This window comes from Pteronotus mesoamericanus, unplaced genomic scaffold, assembly GCF_021234165.1.
Source record: "Pteronotus mesoamericanus isolate MK-2021 breed Mesoamerican mustached bat unplaced genomic scaffold, CSHL_Meso_final contig_1210, whole genome shotgun sequence".
NCBI classification, from domain to species: Eukaryota; Metazoa; Chordata; class Mammalia; order Chiroptera; family Mormoopidae; genus Pteronotus; species Pteronotus mesoamericanus.
In genome coordinates this window covers 101,371-128,685 of record NW_026555047.1, presented here as the reverse complement: position 1 = coordinate 128,685, position 27,315 = coordinate 101,371, and the positions used below count along the sequence as shown (strand labels likewise).

The 27,315-nt window shown below is 42.1% G+C and overlaps 1 protein-coding gene across 1 annotated transcript; it reads left to right on the top strand.

Moving 5' to 3' along the window:
• Window positions 1-6,641: 6,641 nt before the first annotated feature.
• LOC129081054 (zinc finger protein 555-like) lies at window positions 6,642-19,222 on the top strand. Its single transcript, XM_054586605.1, is given in 5 exon segments — window positions 6,642-6,740; window positions 16,352-16,478; window positions 16,909-17,089; window positions 17,677-19,079; window positions 19,082-19,222. Coding segments are annotated over 5 exon segments (1,773 nt in total). The 5' UTR covers window positions 6,642-6,737; the 3' UTR covers window positions 19,141-19,222.
• Window positions 19,223-27,315: the final 8,093 nt, after the last annotated feature.

Below are 27,315 nucleotides of genomic sequence, written 5' to 3'. Positions count from 1 at the left end.
GAATCAAAAGGTATTCTGTTTCAACTTTTGTTTCAGAATACCTTTTGTCAATTTTTTTGTTTCAATAATCTTTCCATATTTTACTTTATTATGCCAACACTGTTGGTCACTTAGTGAGATCCTGACTTGTCCTGCACACAGTTGTGGTAATGCAGAGTGTATGTTAAGACAGAAAGTGCTTTGGGTGCAATGTGAAAAATAGGGTGCAAAATTGTATATGTAGTTCTATCTTATGAAGTTGAAATATGTACATATGTGGGCAAAATCTTAACAGAGGTGTGCAGAAATGAACAGTTTACTGTTCAGGGTTTTGTGATTATGTGTAATTTTTTGCCTTTTGCTATTTCATTTGCTATTGCTGGAATTATTTTGACAATAATTAAAAATCAAACAACACCAAGGGATATTCAGTTTCATTGATCAGTTAGGGAGGATTGTGGATACCACGATGATGGGGATATGGTTTAGAATTACTTGGGACAGGGAGAGGTGGCATGACCTTTGATGGCCTGGAAAAAGTCTCATCTGTGTGGTGTACTTACCAGAGTAGAGACCAAGAAAGCTGATACACATTATTGTCATTGCCATTGTTCACATTTATTGGTGCTTACTGTATTCCTTGTACCACTTCAGCACTTGTATGTGTTTCTTCATTTAACCTTCTCAACAACCCACGAGATAGTAGCTCTTTAAATCCCCATGATACAGAAGGGAAATAGAAATAAAGTAACTTAACCTAAAGTCACACAGATAAAAGTTAGTGGAATCTGGCTTTGAATCTGAGCAACCTATACAAAGCTAATGCCACATTAGCAAGGAGGGATAGGGGGGAGCTGTATTTTTTAAACTCTCCCTTAGAAGATATCTAACTTTCATCTAAATTTCCATCTTTCCCTGGAGCTAAAAAGGAAAGTTGCCTGTCAGGTCTCCTTTACTTTAAGTGGAACCTGATCACACAAATATGGTTGCTTTTTCCTGAAGTGATGTCCCTTATCTGGGGTCTGTGTAGATGATACTAGGTTGATGGACTACATAAACAACCTTGAGCTGGCTGCAAAGTATGTGTTGGGGCATAGATGTGCTTTCTGGGGAAAGCATCTATGGCTTTCATCCTATTCTTAGGCATAGTTGACTAGAGTTGTCATGAGCGCAGTTTTTTCAGTTGTGATCTCTCCCTCCTGCCAGTAGTATTTATAGAGAACCTGAATTCTTAGTGGTGCCAGGTGGCTGTGTGTAAGACAGCCATATATTCCAGTGGTGAGGAAGTAGGATGGCTTCATGGACATGTGACCTCTGTGGCTACCCAAGACTCTGTTCTCAGAAAGTTTCTGTGATTGGTTTAATACTCTGCTGTATTCATCTCAGTATTACTAATAACTTTGAAATAGTCTCCTCTGAATTTTCATTTTGAAGTGAGCCCTGCGTGTTCTGTAACCAGATTGATGATGGAGTGAGGGACAGGGATGGATGTTAAACAAGAAAGCAACTGCTGCAATTAAATAATTACAGATTTTGTTAGAGTCTTGTGAGCATAAAAACATTATGCTGCTGGAATGGATAATAAGAGACGGAACAACCTCATATAGGGCCTTTCTGAGAGTCTGAATTTAAGTTGAGTTGTGAATCATTGGAGCAATCAAAACAAGGAATTAAGTTTAGCTAAACTTAAGGTCTCTGGTGAAATTCCTCATATGTGGTTCTATGATCATTAAAAAAATTTAGAGTTTTGACTTCTCTGACCCAAAAGTATTTTGAGAGAGGATATATTTTTTAAACTTCTGGGTGTTTAAATGTCCTTTCCCCTCTTTTTAAAAATAAATCCTTTTTCTTGTTTTATTGCACTGGCTTGCTCCTTCAGGACTATGTTGAGTGGGAATGGTGAAAACAGATTTCCTTGTTTTGTTTCTGATCTTAGGGAAAAGCATTCAGATTTTCAACATAGAGTGTGATGTTAACTAGGATTTTCATAGATGTCCTTCATCCTTTTATTATATTATTAGTATTATTAAATTTCTGCTTTTATTATGCTATAGTCTGAGAATATGCCTACTGCTTTGAACCTTTGAAATTTATTAAGGTTTACTATGTGATTAAATTTTAGAATTATTTTGTAGGTCCTGAGAAGCAGCTGTATTCTCTGCTTTTGTGATTAGGAATCTGCCATGTCTATTAAATCAATCTTATTAAACAATGGCTCTTAAATTTCATGTCAGGTGGTTCAGATTTAATAAGCGAGAGTTGGAGCCCAGTAATATGCATTTTTAACATGCACACCATGTTCTTCCCCTGATATTCCTTCTCTTTCAGTTACAGTTGAGAAACATTGATTGTCCTTAATTGTCTTTGGATTGTTGATTCAAAGATAATTAGTTCAAGAGAATTAAGTTACAGTTTTCTATTGCTACTGTGCTTAATTTCCCTCAGTATTTTCTGTCATTTTTGTTGTTTTGAAATTTGTTTTTGTTTTATATTTTATTTGTAGTAAATAATTCATGACAGGTCTTCATTGTGAATTATACCCTTTTTTGTTTTGAAGTGATTTTTTTTTTAAGTAATAGCAGCACCTCTGCCTTTTAAACAAAATTAACCTGTTTATTTTTTATAACATTTTTTATCTCTTTTGAATTTCAACTTTTCGAATTCCCTGTATCTCTCTTTTTAGTATATAGATGGATTTTGTTTTTGGATAATTTTCTTTTTTAATAGGTACATTTATGCCAGTTCTTGCTGTAATAAATATTGTTGGCTTTAATTCTGAATTCTAAAATATGAATTCATTTAATTCATATTTTATGTCATTTTTCTTATTCTTATGTCAAGTTTCCTTTTCTCTTTATTTTATACTGTGTTATCTGTATTGGAGTAATATATTTATTTTCTGACAATTTGGAGGGTGTATTGTCTGCTTTAATGTCTTTTGGCATTTTATTTTATTAAAATACATTAAATAACACTACATTAAACTTACATATTGTGATTTATTAACATTAAGCAGTTTTTGAAGGATAAGAAAGTCAAATTATGGAGTATGTATAGGATAATAGCATATTTATAAAATTTGAATATAGGGAAAGTAATGTTATATATAGTTTCTGGATCCATACGTACAGGGTTGCAGTAATAAACATCACGTTTGTGAATATGGTTTCCCCTGGGAGCAGATGGAGAGGGAGAGATAGGATCCTGGAGATGATACACAGGGCATTTCAACTCTATCATTTTTTTTTCCTTCAAGAAATCTGACAGAGTACAGTAAATTGATAGGATTTCATCCAGCTTAGCAATAGATACATGAGTATTCAAAGTGTTATTCCCTGCATATTTTGTATGACTGAAAAGTTTTTGCCCTGGCTGGTGTAGCTCAGTGGATTGAGCACTGGCCTGCAAGCCCAAGGGTCACCAGTTCGATTCATAGTTAGGGCACACGCCTGGGTTGCAGGCCAGGTTCCCAGTAGGGGGCGCGTGAGAGGCAATCACACATTGATGTTTCTCTCCATCTCTTTCTCTCTCCCTGCCCCTCTCTAACAATAAATAAAATCTTTTTAAAAAAGTTTTATAATAGTTTAAGTGTCCCCCTCCCTTCTCACTGTGTTGTGATTATCATTAACATATGCCTTTGTGAGGAATGCAAAAATCAACTCTGTTAATGTTTTTGCAAAAGGATACTTATGGTTTTGCATAACATTTCAGAATATCACCTATTCAAAAAGTGCTATATTAAAAAAAGAAAAAAGTACAGTACGTGCTATATTTCAGACACCAAAACACAAAAGTGTTGTTCTCTGAAAAAGAGATCATTCCAAGGTGTGTTGTGGTCAGAGCAGTCATTCTGAAAGAGCATAAGGGACGTTCACAGTTCACAGTCACATGAAAAGATGAGACTGGGAATAGGAGTTATTTGTGCCACTCATTAAGCACTTGTTTCTTTGCTTCAGACCCACTGTATGAATTTCCTGTTATCACTGTTAACAAATTACTACACTTTTAGTGACTTAAAACAACCAATTTATTCATATAACAATTTTGGAGGTTAGAGCCTAAAATCAAGGTTTGGGTAGGGCTACATTTATTTTGGAGGATCCAGGGGAGAATCATTTTCAGCCTTTTTCAGCCTTTTCCAGCCTCTAGAGGTGCTGCATCCCTGGCCCATGGCCCCTTCCTCCATCGTCACAGCCAGCAGTGCAGCCTCTCCCATCTCTGACTTTGACCCTCCTGTTTCTCTCTTATGAGGCCCCTTGTGATGATATTGGGTCCTCCAGGGAACCCAGGGTCATCCCCATATCAGGATTCTTAACCCAATCCATTGCAAAGTCCCTTTTACTATTGGAGGTGACAGGTTCCAGTGATTAGGACGTACACACCTGTAGGGGACTGCTGTTCTGTTGGCCATATAACCTTTCATACTTTGCTTTGTGACATGGGGTAGAAATGCTGCAAAACACGTTTCTGCGTTGCCAGTAGCTTCCCATTAGGTCCTGCTAAAGGGAGAGGTTGGAGGGAGGGTGGAGGGGTTTGTTCTTTCCTGGCCCTCTCACTCCTTGCATGTTTGAAACTGGCTTTGTTTTTTCTATACAGGAATAACATTCCAGCATAGTCCAAATATCTCTAAGCACATTTCTTTCTCCTCAGATTGCTCTCTCTTCTCTCTTCTCTTGTGGCAATGAATTCAGAGACCAGCCTCATTTTTTCACCTTAATAAATGACATGACGCACTCTTTAAGGGTGATGCTCCCAGGATAGATCTCTGAACATGTGATGGCAAGCAGACAGGAGTACTAAAAGTCTGCATCAGGACCCAATCTGAAGGCCAGCTTCTAATAAACTTCATGCTGATTTGTTGAAACTTGGCAATAATTAGTAACGCCTAGTAAACAAAAAAATTACATACAATCATATTTTATTTTTTAATAGTTTATAAATCCAATGAGTGGTTTATTTTTAACTCTAAGCTTTTTAACATGTTAATCCCCTGAATACTAATTTTAACCAAATCATATCAAACCTTCTGGAAATCATAAAAGAGAAATTTTTAAAATTCTTTCTGTGCCCTGGCCAGTAGTTCAGTTGGTTGGAGTGTTGTCCTCTTGCACACGAGTTATGGGTTGGGAGGGTTCAATCCGAAGTCAGGGAACATGTAGGAATAAATCTGTGAGTGCATGAATGGGTGGAACAACAAATCAATGTCTCTCTCTCTCTCTCTGTCCCTCTCTAAAATCAAATAAAAAATTTTAAAACATATGCCTACTTGGTGTGGGTCAGTGAGTTGAGCTCTGGCCTGCAAAGCAAAGGGTCCCAGGTTGAATTCCCAGTGTAGGGCACAAGCTTGGGTGCAGCCTAGGTCCCCAGCAGGGGACATGTGAGAGGCAATCACACATTGATGTTTCTCTCCCTCTTTCTCTCTCCTTTCTCCTTTCTAAAAATAAATAAAATCTTTAAAAGATTTTTTAATATAACTTTTTTTTTGTAAATAAAATGGCAAGTGATACCAGAGTTTGGATGACCACTTAGTCTCAAAGGAGAGGATGTTTTCTAACAGGAGCGGGCATATTAAATGCATTAGCCTCCATCTATTAAGTGTACTAAGAGTTTTCGGGTCTATCCCAAATGTATATAAGCTTTTTTGTTGTTGTTGTTTTATATCAGTTAAAATAGGAATTCGATTGCCTTAGGGATATCATAGTCTTTTAAAAAGTAAAACTTTTAAAAAAATTGTGGTAAAATACACCTAATATAGTTTACCATCTTAACCATTTTTAAGTGTACAATTTAGTGGTATTAGGTTCATCCATACTGTTGTGCAGTATCAGAGCCTTTTCATTTTCAGAATTCTCTGGGGAGACACTGAAAACCTAACATACATTTCCTTGCAGTATACGCACACTAAGAATTCTACCATCTCACCTATTACTGTGCTGAGATGAGCCCTGTGTACAGGCTGGGGCTTTAGGGTCCCACTTCCCACTTTGGGGCCAAAGGAACAGGGGCCTCCGAGTGCTGACCCCAAACCTCATTGTGAGGGAATGGGGCAGAGGTCCTATTCCTGTTGACAAATGTCACACGTCAAAACCAAGAGGGACCCTACAGTGCACACGAAGACTTCACTGTTGAGTGTTTTTAAACAAAGGGCACACAGATCAACAGTGCTTCGCCCTGGGCTGACCGCAGATCACAAGGCTGTCCTGTTCTGTCCAGGGTACGGACAGAGGGCGCTCCGCGAGGAAACTGAGTCACAACTTCCTGGTCCAGAGGGCGGACTCAGATGGGGTTGCTCAACTGCGGGTAGATGTCAGTACGCCAGGCAGAGAGCAGGTTGTCCTCCGAGCCGTGATCCGAGAAAGATCCTGGATAATGTTCGGCCAAGAGTGTCCCGACGCCCTGTCACTCAGGATGCAGGGGGCGGGTTAGAGGGTTGTCCTCTGAGGGATTCGGGGAGGTGCGCGGAGAGCTATCAGGGACACAGGGAGGGACACGGGAAACTGTCCAATCAGAGGTGTTAGAGGGCTGGCCTCTGGAAACTGCCCAATCAGGAATCCTAGACGTCGACGTGCCCGAAAACACCGTCCAATCAGGATTCCAGATTCCGAACAATGTCCAATCAGGGATTCGGTGGAAAGGAGTGGACGTTGCTCTCGGCTGATCGCGGCGTTGGTACGCACCTGGCCCGCGCAGCCCCAGGTGTCTTGAACCTGTAGGTCTCACGTTCCTGAGCCGTGGGAGGACTCCTTGAGAGCCGGGAGATGGTGAGTGTGCAGGGCCCGGCCGAGACTCGGAGGGGCTGGTTTGAACCGGCCAAAATTCGCCGGAAGCGGCCGTGGACCGGATCTCTCCGCGGCCCCCAGTGCGCCCCCCCCCCCCCCCCCCGTCGTTTCGACCCTAGTCTTCTCCTTTGGCCCCGGGGTGGAGCCCTGGCGTCCTGTCTGGCCCCTGCTCTGGATGCTGAGTCTCAGGTCCGCTGCATGGGCGCGACTCAGATGCGCACAGCTACATCCACGGGGGGGGGGGGGCGGAGGTCGGGGGCGAATATCAGTCCCTGGTCGTCTCCTCCTAGAGGACAGTCTGCGGGGTGGGCGGGAAATCTGGGAGACCTAGCTGGGGGCCTCCATTGGGCCTCCACTGGGACAGATCTCTAGGTAGGTGCTCAGTCAACTGACTGCGACCTCAGTTGTTATTTCCTGGAGGGACACGGTGGTCAGCTGACCGGATCCTGGTATTGAGGAGAAAAGATGGAAAAAATTCGGGTTCCTGAAGGGAAAGAAACTAACGCAGATGACGAGGCAAGGCCACCCAATGAGGTGGATCAGTCACCTGCAAAGCCACCTGCATTCCAGACTCACAGCGGGACACCAGCCAGTGTCCTTTGTTCAGGAAGCCCCTCTGTGTACAGTGGGGGAGGGGTCTCCCACGTGGTCGGAAGTCTCCATTGGACCCTTGAGTCTGAGTCGTCCATGGTTGTGTTCCACTTCAGCACTGTCCCTCCATGGGTTTGTCACCTTTAAAAGATGTATTCACTTGTTGGAGCCTTAGTTTTTCAGCAAATATTTAAATACTTTTAATTAATAGAGCAGAAAAGTTAAAATATTTTCTAAGAGGTTAATTTCGGGGGCGGGGGGAGGAGGTAGTGTCTTTCCTTCCGTTTGTTAAACCTTCTTTTCAAATTCCCTCCGGTGTGTAGTACGTTTCTCAGGTCTGTTCCTTTGGGTGATAAGCAATGGAATTACAGGGTTTAGCTTTGAAATTTCTACTGGGGAAAAGAATGTCAGAGCAAAAAAGAAAACCTCCTGATACGGCAGCAGAGAAATGAATACATTTCTGCAAAGTGTGGTAGGTGAACTGGTGAATTATAAAGACTTGACCAAAATAGCTCTTTTCCTTTGCCGGGTGGAGATTTTGTGACAGTAGGGAAAACTGTTGCTATTACTTACACACCTTGCTTTAACCCACAGTAAATTGATACTATCTATGGAAGAGGTGGGAGTAAAGCATTTTTATTATTTAGATAACTTTTTGTCACTGTCTCATATATTTGTCATTTCTGCCACTGCTCTGCAACGGCTGCCCTGTTGTGAATTAATAGACAAGGTCCCACTTCAAGATGTTCCTTTCCTTGGATTTAGTTGTCCATGCCTCTGCTAATTCTATCACGACTACTATGGCTTTAAAATCCTTGCTTTGTGATAGGTGAGCTCCTGCCTTGTTCTTCAGAACACTTGGCTCTTTTTGGATATGTGTTCTTCCTGTTAGCTTTGTAAAATTAGTATTTTTCAAGTCCTAAAAAAAAAAATCTGATTTGGAGATTTATTGGAATTTTATGAAAATTTTAGATCTCTTTTTGGAAGAGTTGATATCTTGGTAAAACTGAATTCTTTTTAAGAACATGTGCTTTTTCTTTCCTTTTATTTAATTTTACTTTTTTTTTTTTTACTGTTTTAGTTTTTCCATTTGGTTCTTTTTATAGCTTTCTTTAGACTTGTTTAGTACTAATTAAATTTGTTTTTTTACCATAGTATGTGTTGGCATTTTAAAGTGAATTTTCCAACTTGCTGTTAATTAAAATGGTAATGAACTGTATTTTTGTATTGAATTTTTATCCTGGATTCTTGTTAAAAATCTTATTCTGTGATTATTTTTGTTGTTGTTGTTCTGTTGGTGTCCAACACATACAACTAACAGGTAGGCATAGAGACAAGGCTTTTTTCTTTTTTAGTTCTTGTGCATTTGTTTTCTGCTGAGTCTGGATTGACTCTAGTATAATGTTGACCAGAAGAGAGGTCCTGAGCATATTCGGTTTGTCCCTAATTGTTTTGGAGAAAACAATATCATACCGTTAAATGTTATTTGTTATTTTGTGGACATCCTGTTATCAGTTTTCCTTTATTAGGTTACATCACCATCTGTTCTCCAGTGGTAAGATGTATGACTGTTGAATATTATAAAATAGTTTTTAGCAACTCCTAAGATGATTACAGGCAAGTTATATAAATTGATTTTAGAGTTTTCTCTTGTATAATATAATAGCAGTGTAGGAAAATGCATATGGCATGTGTACAATTAACAAAAATATTAAAAAATAATAATCTGTGAAATAAATTCAGCCCTAAAGGTAGAACAAGCTTTCACACCAGATACCCCACTTGAAAGGAGCCCCATTGATAGGCCTCCTCACTCTGGTGTATGTAACCAATATATTGAATCATATGAAGATACATATATATGTGTAATATGTATATGTAATGTACATATATATTTTTAAGCTATTTAAGTATCAATTTAGAGTGTTATTTAAAAGGGTTATTTTAATGTTCTTTTCCTCTGCCTTGCAACCAGTCATTCATATTTATCTATACCAATATTGACATTTACACAAATACACGTATAATGATATATATCTCCCTCCTGATCCCCTCACTGTGCCACATTTTCCTTAGTACTTATATTTGGTTTGTTCATTTATTGTTTTCCTCCAAAAGAATTTAAGGTCCACAAGGTTCAGACTTTTTTTGTTCAGTGCTCTATCCCTAGTGCCTTCAAGTACTAGGACTCATGTCACTGTAACCTAAATCAGTTTTACTAAATGAAAGAGCCAGAGGTGAGAGCTTCACAGCAGTCTTTTATGAGATACACGGCTGTGCGAGCAAAGGAGCAAAAGGATGTAAGCATGGAATAGGATGCTTCTGTTGGCTCATCTCTGTAGTGCTGGGGCAAAATCTAGCCTATCTCCTTATCACACTGGGAAATAATAGTTACAATAACAAAACAGCTGTAAGTAAGGTATATGTGAAAGATGTGCAAGTGGCCCGAGCTTGTGCGATGTTATTCATGGACTGTTCTGTGTTTCCTCTACTGTGAACCAATTTTAATCCTGTCTGCTTTACAGACTGTATGAGCTAATGTATGTGTATAAATCTCTTTGTAAAGATTTTTGCATGGAATGGGTGCTCAGTGGTATAATTTTTAAAAATGAATGTTGTGGAATATTAAAGTATTTGATGGTTTCAAGTTGGGTGTGTTTGGGAGTTCCTATCTTAGTCAGCCGGGGCTGCTATAACAAAAATATCACAGACTGGGGGGCTTATATACAGCAAACATGTATTTGTCACAGTTGTGGAGGCTGAGAAGTCCAAGGTCAAGGTGCTGACAGATTTGGTGTCTGGTGTAGGCCGGCTTCTTGGTTCATAGATGGCTTCCTTTTCAGTGTGCCCTCACATGGTGGAAGGCTCCAGGGAGCTCTCTGGGGCCTCCATTATAAGGGCACTAATTCAATTCATGAGGTCTAGGAGGACTCTAGGATTCAGCCTGCAGTCATGCTCATGATGTGATTTACTGGAGTGCCAGAGTGAAGCAGTCAGCTGAGAAGAAAGGTGCCTGAGGCATTGTACTAAGAATAGGTACAAGGTCCCCTCTAGTGACCGCACAAAGCAGCCAAGTGTGACAACACATTTGAAATGCCTATCAGGCAGGGCAGCTAATGTGAGACTCAGTTACAGAGTTTTTATTGGGGGCTGGTCATGTAGACACCTCCTTCTTGGCCTGATGCAAACGGTAGATCCTTCCTGGAGCAGTTCTTTGGCAGAAGCCCTATTGTTTGCATAAAAAGGGGGAGCTACTTGTATCATGGTGCTGGAAACTCTCCACATCCGAGTTCCCATATGCCTGTCAAGGGCCACCTTGAAAGCTGGGCATTCTGAGGATAAGGACCCTCAGGCCTCCTCAGCTACCACTTCTGCACAGTCCGTTCCCTTCGTCCTTGGACAAGGCATTTTTACAGCAAAATTATTAGTAGGACCCTGGGCAGTGGGATGAGACCCAACTGAAGCATGGATTTTGGTTATGCTCTTTAGGGGTCCTGGACTTAGTTCAAGTAAATTCCATTCACTATTAAGCTCTTAGAAAGCCAGTAAAGTGTGTGTGGGGGGTGGGGGGGTGGGGAGGGGGATCTTCCTCAACTATCTGTATTCTGTTTGCTTGCTTGTTTGTTTTCACGTGGCCCCATGTGTTAGTTCCTGCACAGCATATCTCTGGCCAGTAAGTTGGAGCTGACATGAGTGCTTTATCCACAGATAAGACGGTGTCCTGGTAGGACACACATCTGAGAAGTACAGTCCTAGAGGGCACCCTTGGTCCCCCAGAAGCACAGAGTGTACAGTAGTTAGGGCACCCCAAGCAGGATGCATTAGGCAGCCAGGTCCCCAGCGCCCCCACTGTAGCCTGAGTTCAGTGCAGACCTAATAATTCAGTCCAGTCCTTGCTTTAGAGGGGTTGCCTGAGGTGGTCAGCTTCAGACAGTTTTGTTTATCCATGAAGCCAGTTCATTTGCCTCACCAGTCGGACACCTGGAGATGATCTGTCAGCGTGGAAGCACCCAGTTGTGAAAGGATGGCTTGGTTCTAGATGGTCCCATTGGAGAACAAGGTCTTGGTCATGGACAACTGTAGGTGACCCCACCAGACCCACTGGCATCTGTGGGGTTTTCACAGTTTAGGGCTTCACAGAGAGCTGTTCTACATCTTCCACATTCCCAGAGTCGAAGTCCTTTTCATAGAGCTTATTTCTGCTTTTAGGCCAGTGCAGTGTGTACTGGGGCTGAAACAGCCCATCGTGGACACTGTCGGGTTTTAGCTCACAGTCAACTGCAGGAAGTATATATGCGAGCTATGTGAATTCAGAATGCCACCAAACACTAGGGCCTTTTCTTCTTAGTAGCAAAGCTGAGATACTGCAGGGGCAGACAACTGGGTCCAAGAGCAAGCAGCAGATGAGACTATCCTAAGACTGTTTGTTTGTTTGTTTGTTTTAATAATTTATTTTCAGAGAGGGGATGGGAGAGAGGGAGAGAGACATCCATGTGAGAAACATCCGTTGGTCACCTCTTGCACATCCCCAACCAGAGACCTGTCCCACAATCCAGACATGTGCCCTGACTGGGAATTGAACTGGCAACCTGTTGGCCCACAGGCCTGCACTCAGTCCACTGAGCCACACCAACCAGGGCAGTCTTTTTTGTTTTGTCTTTCTTTGAATACAGACTGACTCACTGCTGGACAGTTGTCATCCTCTGCAGGTCATCAGAAATAGATCTCCATAAGAACTCTTTTTTTGGGGGGGGGTGTTGATAATTTTATTGGTATATTGAAGATAGACTGAATTGTTCTAATGTCATGGCTTTCTGAAGGGCTGTCATTTTCATATCCATTTTCTGCCACTGCCCTCCAGATTACTTGGCTGGTTGGCCATGGAGAGAGGTCTTGGCCATCTGCCTCCTTGTTGGGGAGGATGGTGGTGAGGAGACCTCCTTGTGGGGGTGGTGTCTGCCAAAGACCAACATCTTGGTTTTCATCATCTAAAGAGGGTCTTGGTAGGAATTCTTCAGAAAGTGGTCCCTCAGACTCCTGATCTGGATTCTTGTGTATATTCTCTAGTATAGTGTTTGTAGAGTCTTCATAGATGACATCTTATTTTTCTTCTTGTTGAAATTCTTTATTGGATTGCAAGTAAAGTATAAGACTTTGTCATGAAATGTGGACATGACTAGCCTTATCCTTGTCTTAAGAACTGCACAGCCTCATCTTTCCTCTTGTTTCCCCCGTAAGATACTCTTTAGCAAATTGGAAACTTCTTCTTAAAATTCCAAAAATCTACTTCCCATTTTAGAGATTGCCTGTTTCTTCGTTTTGTTTCCTCCTTTTTTGAACCTACGTAAAAACCATAGTAAAAAGTCATTGGTTATGGAGACATAATCTTGTTTCTAATACTTAGAGTTTAAATTCCCACCCAATGCACCAGTGGCTTTTAAAAAGCAAGGATGTTGTGTCTCAGTGACATCTTTTTCTTTGTATGCATTGGGACGATCCCACTGGCATTGATAGAATTATATGAATATACCATTTGCATCAGTTTTTGTCACACATGCAGATGCAGGAATGATGAATCAAAATCATTTTAAGTAAAAATCTCCTCCCGTTTCATTTTCATTGCAAATTCACTCGTACCCTGTATAAGTTTCCCAGGGCTGCCATAACAAGTGACCACAGTGTGGGGGGGGCTTAAAGTGTTGTTCTTTCACAGTTCTGGGGGCTGGAAGTCCGAAATCAAGGCATTGACAGGATTGTGCTCCCTCAAAACCCTCTAGGCTTCTGGGAACATTCCCTGTCTGCCCCAGCTTCCGGCAGCCTTGGGCATCCTTTGCTGTGTGGAAGCACAGTTCCAGTCTCTGTGTCCGTATTCACATGGCCGTTTTCCCTGTGCTTCTCCGTCCTCACGTGGCATTTTCCTCCTCTGATAAGGACACCAGTCATACTGGATTTGGGCTCATTGTAAAGACCTCATTGTAACTTCATTACAACTGCAGAGAACCTCTTTCCAAGTAAAATCCCATTGTTAAGTGCCAGGGGTTAGTATTTAATCATATCTTTTGTGTGGGGACACAGTGCAACCCATAACAAGGCCCTAGTCATAAATCCGGCATTTACAGGGATGAAATCATGGCTGCCGGAGAAGGTCCTGGCCAGAATGCCAGGGTGGGTCAAGAGGGTACTGCAGCCCCAGATGGCTGAGTTCCCTGCCCTTTCTCCTTGGTTTGTCTAAAGTTTTGCTCCAGCCCTGGGAACTGACTGAACTTTTTTTTTCTCCCATTGCATGCAAACTTAGCACTTTTTGCCCATCCAAAGCTCACCTTTGGGAACTCAGGTGTTCTTTTTTCTCTTGTTGGAGGAGAGAACAAAACTCAAAACGCCACACTAGGGCTGCCTTTGTTTTTGTTTTTTGTTTTTGTTTTGTCTTTTTTCTTTTTTCCAATCACATATCTCACAGGGTGAGAAGCAGCCCATCCATCCAGTGAGCCAGCCTTCCTGGAGTCAGATCTGTCATTTTTACGTCTGTCAACTTGACCTCCCACCAGACAGCAGCTAAGCTGCCCTTTCAAACCACAGACAGCTCCATAGCCACCAGAATACCATCCCCTCCCTCTTCATCTTTCCTCTTCCCAGGCGGTGTTTTCGCCACATGTCAGTGGGTCAGGGTTTTCCAGCAAACCTACTTCTAGTGCCTCAAAGACCACCCGAGGCCCTGCTAGGAGGACTCTCCCAACTCAGCATATAGTGGTACTCATGACCATGATTTGTTACAACAAGAGGACATGGGCACATCAGCGAAGGGAAAAGGCACAGGGGGAGAAAGCTGTGGGAAAGCAGGGACAAGCTGTTGAGTCCTTTCCTAGTGGAGTCAGACAGAGCGCACGCAGGAATGAGTTGTAACAACATGGGAAATGTTTACCAGGGAGGCTTGTTAGAGACGTAGTGCCCAGGATTTTTACTGACAGCTGGAAATGTGAGCATCACATGCCTAGCTTGCCTCCAAACACCAGGCTCCCGGAAGGCAAGTAGGTGTTCAGCATCAGTGCTGTTGTCTGCACAGTCAGTTTAGACAGCGTGAGGAATACCAATTCAGGTGGTGCGGTACCTCTCAAGTTCAAGGTCCCAGACACCAGTCAGGGCCAGCCATGCCTCAGTTGTTTCTAAAGATAAAAAGTTCAGGCCTGAGGTGTCCACTCTTCTTCTGTGCAGTGGGTAAGGGGACTTTATTGGAGGAAATACTACAGATAGCTGTCCTCACATCAATTCAGCTGACTTTGGGCCCTTTTATCATTCCCTGTACCAACAACAGGAATAGTCCTAATATGCTATTATGCTTTTGAACAGGTAAGTTCTAGCAGCAGAATTGACTGAGAGTATTTTCTCTGTCCTCTGCTAGTGGATATCAGTGGGTTGATTTTCTTTAAAAAAAAACACACACACAACAAAACAGGGCTTAAAGGAAGTGGGCAGCTCAGTGGTGCATGTGCTTAGGGACTAGCCTGACATGCCTGTGGACCCAATGACCCAATGGGGGAAGGGTAGGAAATGAGAGGCACTGACAGTGCAGCCTTCAGGATGATTTGTGGGGGATCCACTTTCTCCTGGAAGTTGAGGTGAAGTGTTTCCTTTGTAGGAAGGCACTGGCGAATCTTTTGTGTGTGTTTTTAGTTAAGGGCGGATTTAATATTGGATGTTTTTTGCCTTTAGTTAACTCTTTGGCAAAAAGGGACTCTTAACCTTGTCCTCAAAGTCAGCAAGAGTACTCTTTTGATAAAACACTAATTCAAAAAGTCACATGCACCCCTGTGTTCATTGTAGCATTGTTTGCATTAGCCAACATATAGAAGCAATTTAAGTGTCCAGTGATAGATAAATGGGAAAAGATGTTACATACGCATATATACAATTGAATATTAATCAACTATAAAAAAGAATGAAATCTTACCATTTGTGACCACATAGATGGACCTAGAGGGTATTATGGCTGAGTGAAGTAAGTCAGAAATAGAAAGACAAATACCAGATGATTTCATGTATATATGGAATATTAAAAAAAATAAAACAAATAAAGAAACAAAACAAATTGACTCATAGACACAGAGAACAAACTGATAGTTGCCAGATGGGAAAAAAGTTGGGGAGCCTAGGTGAGAACAGGAAGAGGTTAAGAAGCACAAATTGATAGTTACAAAATAGTCACTGGGATGTAAAGTACAGCATAGGAAATATAGTCAATAGTATTGTAATAACTATGTATGCAATCAGGTGGGTACTTATCAGGGTGACTTCATAAATTATATAAATGTCTAGTCATTATGTTGTACACCTGAAGCTATTGTATGTCAGCTGTAATTGTAAAATAAATTATTTTAAAAATTTAAAAGATTTTATTTATTTTTAGAGAAAGGGGAAGGAAGGGAGAAAGAAAGGGAGAGAAACATTGATTGGTTGCCCCTTGTATCCATGGGACCAAACCTGCAACCCAGGCATGTACGCTGACCAGAAATCAAACTGATGACCTTTTGCTTTACAGGTCAGCGCCCAACCAACTGAGCCATACTGGTCAGAGCTAAAAACAAAACTTTTAAAAAACTCTCATCCAGGTTTGATTTTAGGCTCCATGTAGCAGGGAGTGATGTGGTATACAGTAGGGAAGGAGCTGAAGTTGTTCATGTCTCAAGGGATTGGTGGGGCATAAAGTGGAAATATCTGTTTAATTTGCATAGCGTTTATTTACTTTCTCTAATGTGGTCCGAATCCTCTGCTTAGAGAATTGTCGTGATGTGGTCACAGTAAAAATGTAGAGGTAAGTTCATTGTGTTAGTGGTGCTTTAAATCTATGAGGACGTGAGGGTGGACATGGCTAAGAGGTTCTGATGATGTCACCATAGACCAGATGTTAGGTGACCACAGAATCTTGTTTGAACTGCCTGTGAGTTGAGCCCAGTGGCTCACTGCTGTGAGTCTCACCCATCCTCCTGCACATATATGGGATGTTTCAGAACTCAGTGGTCTTTGAGGATGTGGCTGTGGACTTCACCCTGGAGGAGTGGGCTCTGCTGGATGCTGCTCAGAGGGAGCTCTACAGAGATGTGATGCTGGAGACCCTCAGGAACCTGGCCTCAGTGGGTAAGAGTGACATTATTTCTTCGCTTAGTTCCTTTTCAGCTTAGAGAAGATGCATTTCTTGCATGTCAAGACTGTTCCCAGATATGGGACATGGAAAGGGAATACATTAATTAATAAGACATTGTCATTACTGTCATAGAGATAGAATCTAATAGTTCCTCCATGAGAATGAGAATCTATATATTAACTGAGTTTTTCTTTTGTGTAAAAAGGTGTCATCAGTGGATATAGATTTCATGGGTTATTAGGGGGCCCAGTGAAGTTTTTGTTTTTGTAGCTTTGTGAGAATTGTAGTGTTTATTAAACTGCTTACCATTTTGGCCCCTTGTACTTGTTATTGATAAAGTCCTGACACAGCTAACTCCTCGGTGTCTTTTTTGGCTAACAGATACCTTTATTCTTGTAAGATTTGTTCCCTTTCTGTTTTCAGATGATGAGACTCAATTTAAGGCCAATAGGTCAGTTTTTCAGCAGGATATTTATGAGAATAAACTATCCAAGGAAGATAAAATAGCTAAGTTCACCAGAAATTCTTGGGTCTCCATCTTAGGAAAAATTTGTGAAGAACTTAGTGTTGAAGATCAGCACACAAACCAGAGGAGATACCCGAGGTGAGTTTTGCATAACAGTAGTATGTCATGAAATTCAAAAAGCAAACAAACCAAAGCCCACATACGCCTTGCTCAAATTTGTTTATTCAGATTTTCACCACACACACACCATATTCCTTAAATGTGACATAGGCCCTGACCAGTGTAGCTCAGTTGGTTGGGCATTGTCCACCAAAGCAAAAGGTTGTTGATTCGATTCCCAGTCAGGGCACATGGCTGGCTTGGGGTTTCGTTCCTCATCAGGGTGTATACAAGCAGCAGCCAATCGATGTTTCTCTTTCACATGGATGTTTTTCTCCCTCTCTTTCGCCCTCCTATTCCCTCTCTCTCTTAAAAAAAAAAATTAAAATGTGACACAGATGTTGAGTGTTAGAAACAGTAGGAAAGAATTAGGAGAAAAGTCTTATGTTTAAGAAACACTGTTTTCATAATGGCTGTGGTCAATCCATTCAGTTCATTCCACTTTAAAACAAGCAGGATAGAAAACCAATACATTGTCTGAAATCGGTGAAAATGTAATTCTAATGTTAATAAATATTAAGAAGTCATTATTAAACTATTATAACATGTTTCTCATTTTTTAACAGAAATCATGTGGTGGAGAGACTCTGTGAAAGTAATGATCAGTGTGGGGAAAGCTTAAGTGAGATTTCAAATCTTAATCTGTACCAGAAAAGTCTTCCTGAAGTAAAACAGTATGAGTGCAGTACATATGCAAAAGTCCCCATGCATCACTCATCCCTCAGGAGTCACGTTGCCATCCACACTGGACGCAACCCATATCAATGTCAGGAATGTGGGCAGGTCAATAGTTACTGTTCACACCTAAGAATGCATATGAGAACCCACAAAGAGGAGAGGCCCTACGAATGTAAGTTATGTGGAAAGACCTTTCCTCGTACTTCTTCCCTCAATCGGCATATAAGGATTCATACTGCAAAGAAAAACTATGAATGTCAGCAATGTGGGAAAGCCTTCATTGATGTTTCAAGTCTTACTAGTCATGTGAGAACGCACACTGGAGAGAAGCCCTATAAATGTAAGGAATGTGGGAAGGCCTTCAGCTATTCCTCAACTTTTCGAAGACACATGATAACACACACTGGAGAGAAGCCCTATAAATGTCAGGAATGTGGGGAAGTCTTCAGCTATTCCTCAACTTTCCGAAGACACATGATATCACACACTGGAGAGACACCACATAAATGTAAGGAATGTGGAGAAGCCTTCAGTTACTTCTCAGCTTTTCGAAGACACATGATAGCACACACTGGAGAGAAACCCTATGAATGTAAACAGTGTGGGAAAACCTTCATTTATCTCCAGTCCTTTAGAAGACATGAAAGGATTCACACCGGAGAGAAACCCTATGAGTGCAAGCAGTGTGGGAAAACCTTTATTTACCCCCAGTCATTCCGCAGACATGAAAGGACTCACGGTGGAGAGAAACCCTATGAATGTGACCAGTGTGGGAAAGCGTTCAGCCATCCCTCATCCTTCCGCGGACATATGAGAGTGCATACTGGAGAGAAACCTTATGAATGCACTCAATGTGGAAAAACGTTCAACTGGCCCATATCCTTACGAAAACATACAAGAACACACACTAAAGAGAAGCCATATGAATGTAAACAATGTAGAAAAACCTTCAATTTGCCTGCTTGCATTCGAGAACACGTGAGAATACATCCTGGAGAGAAACCGTATGAATGCAAACTGTGTGGGAAAGCTTTCTATTGTCACATATCCTTACAAAAACATATGAGAAGGCACACTGCTGAGAAACTCTATGAATGCAAGCAATGTGGGAAGGCTTTCAGCTGGCCTGAACTTTTGCAACAGCATGTGAGAACACACACTGCAGAGAAACCTTATGAGTGTAAGGAATGCGGGAAAGTCTTCAAGTGGCCATCCTCTTTACCAATACATATGAGAATGCACACTGGGGAGAAACCTTATGTGTGTAAGCAATGTGGGAAAGCCTTTAGTTGTTCCTCATCCTTAAGAAGACATATGAGAACACACACTACAGAAAACAACTACACATATAACATGGGAAGTCCTGCAAAGGAATTCAGAGACAGTACTACAGAAAGTTCACACCAAGAGAGAAATCTTACGAAAGTTGTAAGTGTGGTTTTGCCTTTATGAGTACCTCATCATTAAATTGGACCCATAGGGAGTGTATTTCCAGTTCTTTTGTGAATAAACATTTATGTGAAAAAAAAATCTCTCCAAGTACTCTTAGCTACAGTGCATAAAATTTCCATGTAGTGTTTTTTCTTACATTTCAGTAAACAAAGCTTTTGTCTTTAGTTTGTGGACTCAGACAATTAAAAGTGTACTTTCAGTATGTAAATAGTTTTAATTTCTTTAAATTATCCTTTAAGGGGTTGTTGGAACAATGACACTTTAGTATTTGTTGGATTTTTCTTTCTGGCTTAGTGTGGCAGATACTGGATATCACCCATCATATATTTTCTACCTTTCTTATTGAGCATCTTTATTTATTTTTGGCCAGAGGAGCCTTTTTCTGTTTTTCTTACAGTTTTTGTAATTATGAAATTATGTGAGTTATTGTTTTCAACTTATGCCCATCACTGTTTTTGCTCATGATTGGGAATTGAACAGTAGCCATTTACCAAGAGACACTTAGGACCACAAGATTGTGAGTTTGAGATGGTTCTTTGGATTGTGCTATGTCAACAATGTCTGGGAAACTACAGTTCCCAGAATCCCTTCCCTTTATGATTCTGTGTTCTAATTCACCAGTGGCCTAACTTGGCATGAGATTTGGGAGGCAGAAGTGAAGAAGCCATTACTAAGTTTTTGGAACCACTTTAAAGTGTGATAGAAAGATGCATAGGGACTTCTAGGTACCAGATTTCAGCCCGTTTCCCTGATTTCTTTGCCCTACTAATTAAGAGTATCAAAAGAAACAGCAAGTGCTTGATTTCCATGTTTCTCAGAGGAATAGGCTTCCACAGGTAGCTCCATGAGCTCTGAATCAAGGATCCACTTGTGTGGCTAGGTACTTCCAATTTGTATTTTTCTAGGAACCATAAGGTGTCCTCCAGACCACTAATTCAAACTCATGGTTAGTGATCCTTAATGCTGTGATTCACCCTCTTCTCTAGATGTTAACATAGTTTCTGAGGTCTAATTTGTATAGCAAACACTGTGTTCTTAAAACTTTCAGTGACTGATCCTGCATCCACCACAAAAACTACAATGTTGCAGCAAAATAAAACAACACTTGGGACTTTGTTTATCTGTTACATTTTGAAGTGTATTGCTGAACCAGCTTTTCCTTGTGAGAGCACCTTCCTCATATATGAGATTTTGTGAGATTCAGTTACACAGAACTAAATGCAGTTCTATCATATAAATTTAATTATGTGTCATTGAAAACAATATTTTCAAGGGAAATCTGTAGCTATTTCTTAGACATATTCTATTTACTGTGTTTTCAAATCATTTGCATCCTGTATGTTTTCTAGGGCTGCTGTAACAGGGCACCACTACCGGGTGGCTTGGGACAACAGAAAATTTTGTCTCAAAGTGCTGTAGGCAGAAGTCCAAAATGATGGTGTTGGCAGGCCAGCCCCCTCTGAAAGTGCCAGAGGTGCATCTGTTCCAGCTCTCTCCCAGCTTCTGGGAGATCATTGGCTGGTGGCAGCTTTAACTCTCACAGGCATTCTCCCTGTGTGTGTGCCTGTGTTTTCAATGGCATACTTCTTGTAAGGACACCCCATGTTGGGTTAGGGCCTACCCTTCTCCCATATGACCTCATCTTCTTCAACAACCCTATTTTCTCCCCATGACCCATCCCATTCTCCGGAGCCACCCTGCCACTGCCAACGTACACTTCTAACCCCTGCATTCTGTGTAGTCTTGACCCCAGTGGCCTGTGGGAAATGGAGATCGCAAGTCTCCGCAGACACAGCCAGCTGCCTTTTAAGAAAATCGTGGGAGAGACCTGGGGCTCAGCCTTACTGGAGCTGCGCAGGGACAGCTCCCCTCTCTTGGGACAGTTTCCTGTCTTTCCCTGGGTCCTGCAAGAGCAGTCTCTGGCTTGAGCTCCTGAGGAGGCCACCCTTCAGCCTCCATGAGGACTTTGGGGCCGATGGGGCCGGCACATGAAACTAGCAGGCTGAGGGGACCCCAGTGCAGGATGGTTGCCATTCAAAGAGATACCGACACCATCACTATCCTCCCTGAGTGGAGTGACAAAGGGTCAAAGTGGAGTGCGTTTGTGTAAGAATCCTAAAGCTGCAAGGGGAGGGCTGGAACATCAATCCCAGCCCCAGTCAGCCGCTGACACTGCTAGGGTCTGCCTGCTGTGGTTCTCATGGAGAGAGGCTTCTGGTTCTGTGCAGGCTCAGGAGGCATTAAGTCTCCTTTCCAGGGGGAGCGGGATAGGTAAATGACGTTGGTTAGCCTGAGGCAGGTAGGAGCTGTTGCAGGAGTGTTGAAGACGGCCTGACTGTGTGTCTCTGGAGACATCGCCTTTGCCGGTGAGTCTGAGTGTGTGTGTGTCTGGGTGTGCCCACATGTATGTCCCAGTGACAGAGTTTGTGTCATGCCACCCCACGTGTCTATTTGAGAGAGTTCAGGTATTTGAGTGGTGGCTCGCTTGTCCTGACAGAAGCGTTTGTGTGTTTCCCCACAGTATGTTTGCTGAAACCCAAATATACAGTAAGCTCACATGGATTTACAAGTGACTTTCACTTTTTAAGACACAAAGTTATAAGAAATTCTAATGAAATACTAAGAAGTAGAGAGCTTCATAGTCATTCTGAGTCGGTTTTCACAAGCTCCAACATTTCACAGAATGCATACTTCTACAGTAACAGCATAGCACGTGCTTGCAGTAATTTGGACCCCTCTGGATTTTCTCATCTAAATTTCCTTCCAAATGTGTTGATTATTTTATTCTAGCCTTCTAACCAACAGCAGTCCCACTAGATGAACTCTTGAATCATAATTGTCATATGATGAAATATTTTATATTGTGATCATTGTTGTTAAAGGGAAAGAACAGGTGACACCAGAATGACTCTCCAAAGTGTCTAAAATGTAATGTGGTTAAGACAATGCCATCTTGTTAGTTTTTCAGTAGAACACCAAATGAAACTGCTGTGTGACAAAGGCGTGGACACAATTTACATTTCAATTTAAATTTATTCAATCTTCATATTCAGTAAAGTTTTGTTTCCAAATATTTAAATTTACATCATTTTGTTTGTATAACATACATGTGAGCACCCACTAACCATTCCTGCATGAAGACTTTCTTGATCCTTTGTCAGTCTTATAAAATTTCTTCTCTGACCTAGACAACCCCAGAGTACAGAAAATTTCTGCTTAATAAATGGCATGTTTTACATGACATTAACTTGTCAACTGTGTAACTTAAATTTATTGTTATTGTGTAAATAACTATTAGTCCAGTTTTATTCCATGTGAAATAAGCATTTATTTCATGCTCACAGGTTTGGCCATTGGCTTGGGTAGGTTACCCAAGTGATGGGTCTTCAAGTCCATTCTGGAAGCTGATCGGGCTCTGATCCAAGTATGACCATTCTGGGGCTGAAGTTTAATCAATAGCACCTTGGGGGAGGTTCCTCATGATGGATCACTCACGGAGTGGAGGAAAGCCAAATGCACAAACACATTTCAGATTTTTTCCTGATAGCATTTGCTCACATAGCATTGTCTTAACCAAGTCACATAGCTCAGAATGAAAGGGAGAAGGATTACAGTCTCACTACCATGAGACATTGCTAGGTGGTTTCACAGGGGGTTGAAAAATTTGAAACAATAATGCAATCTTCTTTATCATCTGAACACCGTTTTAGGAAAGGACTTGCATTACACAGCATAATGATAGAGAATGTACTTTAAAAATCATTTTGTAAGTATTCTCTATTTTTAATATTTTGGGAAAATTCAAATTTTCTACAAGTAGAGAGCATGGTTTCAGAAAATTTCATAATACACATTACCAACATCAACAATTTTCCATCAGGTGTCTGCCCTACAACACCCAGTTCCCTCTGGATAATTTTGAAGCAGTTTTCAGCATATCATTTTATCCTTTTAATATTTTGGAATGTATATGTTTGCTTAACATAACCATAATCAATGCCATTATCACACCTAACAATTATCCTTTAATATACTCAAATATATAGGCAGTAGCCAATTTTCCTTATGGTCTACATAATTTTAAAACCTTTGCTGTTGGATTGCTTGCCCTTGGGTCCAATAGGACCCATACATTTAAATTTATTTTTTTATTTTTTATATTTAGTATATAACCCTCACCCGAGGATATGTCTATTGATTTTATTTATTTTAAAAAAGTTTATTTTTAGAGAGAGGGGAAGGCAGGGAGAAAGAGAGGAAGAGAAACATCGATGTGTTGCATCTTGCATGCTCCCAACTGGGGACCTGGCCCACAACCCAGGCATGAGCCCTAACCAGGAACTGAACCAGTGACCGTTTGGTCCACAGGCCAGCACTCAATCCACTGAGCTACATCTGCCAGGGCTGATTTTATTTATTAAAAAAATTTTTTTTAATCCTCACCTGAGGATATTTTTTTCCATTACTTTTAGAGAGAGAGAGGAAGGGAGAGAAAGAGAGAAACCTCAATTGGCCGTCTTCTGTATGTGCCCGGACCAGGGATCGAACCCTCAACCTTTTGGTGCACATGATGACACTCCAGCCAACTGAGCCACCCAGCCAGGGAGGCATTCATTAAAAACAAAAACTATATTAGCTATATTTTTATTTTTTATCTTTAGCTGTATTTTTAATACTTTATAAGTCAAATGAGTAATATATTTTTAATGGGAAGCCTCTTCTATACATGCTAATACTCTAAGCACTACTTTTTAGAGAGAGGACAATACTTTTTGCAAGCCATAAAACATATTTTTCACTTTTGTTTGTAAATAAATGGGGTGGGAAATAATGGGGAAAAAACAATGTCAATGGCCAAACATCAAAATTATCCAGACTGTACTTCGCATGGTGACAGCATTATTCAATGTCTGTGTTCTTAAAAAGCACAGATCCATGGATGACTTCGCAGTGCCAGGTCAGGTCCTGACCTGTGGAGGACCTCAGGCCTTCCTGTTTTGGCCCAGTCTGTTCTGGGTGGCCCTCTTTCTCTAGACAGGATGGAGGGTGTCGCTCCATGGGGAAACAGTCTGGACGAAGTAAGCGCCTCCGAATGACTCCTAAAGACCCCCTAGTGACTCAACTAGTTCTAGTGGAATGCAGACGTTGCTGTTTTGGCCCTTTCGAGTGGTCGGTTCTGCTAGTGGAGAACTGTCCAATCAGGAGCACTATGGAGCGTTACCTGTGGTAGAGGAGCTGGGGCGGAGCCAGCACTATCCAATCAGAGTCCCGATGGAGGGGTGTGTCCGGAGCACTGTCCAATCAAATGGCGGGCGTCCTTCCCAGCTACTTGGACGTTGCTCTGCCGCGGCGCCCAGGCGCTTCTACGCCCCACGGCTCCTTGTATCCCTCTAGGTGTTCTCAGGGGCTGGTTACGGCTGGGAGGACGCGGCGAGAGCCTGGAGCCGGGCCGCGAGATGGTGAGTGCGGGTTTGGGGAGAGAAGGGGTCCGGGTGTCCCGACCCGAGTCTCTGCTTTTGGCTCCGTGTGGGGTTCCGGCTTCCCATCCCGGCCGCGCTGCGTCTCGGGTCCCAGGACTGCCTGGGATGACTCAGGTGCTCACAGCGGCGGGAGGCGGGGCCGCTGGTCGGCTCCCCCCACTGGACAGCACGTGGGGCGGGCGGAGAATTTGGGGGGGACCTGTAAGGGGAGCTGGGAGGGATTTCCTGGTAAGTGCTACGCCCCAAACTGAACCCGACCCCAGTCCTGGAGAAACACAGTTGTCAGCAGGCCAGACTTGGTCCTGACAAAAGACAAATGATTTAGGCCCCCCTGAATGGAAAGAAGAACCTAAACTCCTAAAAAGGGAAAGCCGACCCAGTGAGGTGCAGCAGCCACCTGCAAAGCCACAGACACTTGAGACTCACAGCGGGACACCAGCCTGTGTCCTTTGGGTGTTCAGGGAGTATTTCAGTGAACAGGTGGCAGGGGGTGGATGTTCCATGTGTTAGGATGGCCGCACTTGACCCTTGAGTCATCTGTGTTCCAGCTCAACGCTGCCTCTCCCTGGGGTTGTCTCCTTAAAAAGATTTGGCTGTTTGAGCCTCAGATTTTTCAATAAATGTAAAATACATTTAACTAATACACATGAAAGATAAGATAAAATATTTTTAAAGAAGCAGGGACGAAGTGAATTTCAGAAATTAAAAGTATGTCCTCATCTTATATTCCATTTGTTAAAAATTCTGTGCCTTTTTTCTCTCCTGGAGCTTGTGTGGTTAAGTTTCTTAACATCTGTTGTTTTTCTTTGCCGTGATGACAAATGGAATTCCAGGGCTTAGCCTGCCTTGAGAACAGTACTAGAGAAAAGAATTAGAAACAGAGAAAATCTTCCTCCCACTATGGATGCAAAAAAGTGAATGCATTTACTCACACACACAAACACACACACGATGTTTGGTATATTAATTGGTGAATTGCAAGACCCAAATGTCAGTTAATTCTCCTTGTTCAGGGAGAGAAGTTTGCAACAGGAGATAATTTTGTCTCATATTATCTGGACTTGAGAGATTAATGCTAAATCTTATGTCCTGAAACTTGTACCACCTCCAAGTGTTCACATATGATTAATATCTATGAAACATTTTGCTCCCATGGAAATAATTAAGTGGCATCTTTTTTTTCTACAAGGAATAGATACTTGGGGTTTTTTTCCTTGAGCTATAATAAGTGCTTAGTGTTGTCCTCTCCTTTTGAGTGGTTTTTCTGGATTCTTCAAACACTAGGTTTGTCTCATATAAATGATTCATAGTGTTGAACATGTGTGAATAACCTAGAGTGGGGAGACAGCTTGGGGCCAATAACTCCAAACTGAGGCCAGTCATGAGACTGCAGAGGGAGGCGATGAAGTTTTTTTCTTCCTGGTGCTTCTCCCTGTTCTGGTGTCCCAGCCTGCCCACACTATCTGCGGGGAGCGCTGTGCACACTGAGAGAGGCTTCCAGGCCCTGGAAAATGTGTGTGGTTGTGCGTGATGCTCTTCTGAGATTATGCTTGCCATAGTCTTTGGTCTACTTCTGGGTAGGATTGGGAACGCTCAGCAGTGGTGCACTCAGAGGATAATTTGTGCAAACTGAGAATGCCTGTGAAGGTCACACTTAAAGGCAGACTCTTTTGGGGTCTGTCTCCTGGGAAAGAATTCATGAATTTGGGGATTCATTTGGGTCAGAACCTGAAACTGCTGCTAGCTGAGAGTTTCCTGCTAGTGAGCACTGAAGCTTGGAGAGGAGCCTTCCCACACTGTGAGAAACTCCAGAGTTCAGTCCTGTGTGTACTCAGATCTGCTGACCTTCCAACACCAGGGACTGACCCTTTAGAATAGGGATCCCCAACCCCTGGGCCGTGGACTGGTACCTGTCCATGGCCTGTTAGAAACTGGGCAGCGAGCAAAGCTTGCCTGAGCTCTGCCTCCTGCTCCCCCCGCCCCCCCCCCCCCCCCGCCCCCACAGTCTTCCACAAAACCGGTTCCTGGTGCCAAAAAGGTTGGTGACCACTGCATTAGAAGGATGATATTTCTGTACTGAGAGTCTGGACCCTAAGCTTGTGAAGTGTACTCACTTTCTGGATGTGAGGTTTCCTTGCCAACTGTGGGTAAGTCAAGTGGCTTTGTCTGAGCTGATGGAGATGTTTGGTTTCCTTCTGATTCTTGTATTGCATGTTGCTGCCATCTAACTCCAGTTTCCCTCAGCATTTGGTTGTTTTATTTCCTTGTTTGAGTAGGTAAGATTTTTATTTTCTTAGGTGAGTGTAAGTGGATAGAGAGATAAATGTAAGATGAAAGTTTGGGCAGAATACAGAGTTTTTCTGCCTATTTTGATAAGAGAACCTCCACATATGAGATTGAGGGTATTTATATTCTCAGGTTGATTTTTCACTTCTTCTTTTTTTTTAACATCAGGGATTATCCCTAGAGAGTTTTGAAATTTAAAAGGTTGTGCTATTCCTGCCCTGGCTGGTGTGGCTTAGTGGATTGAGTGCCAGCTTGAGAACCCCAGGATTGCCTGTTCTATTCCCAGTCTAGTGCATATGCCTGGGTTGT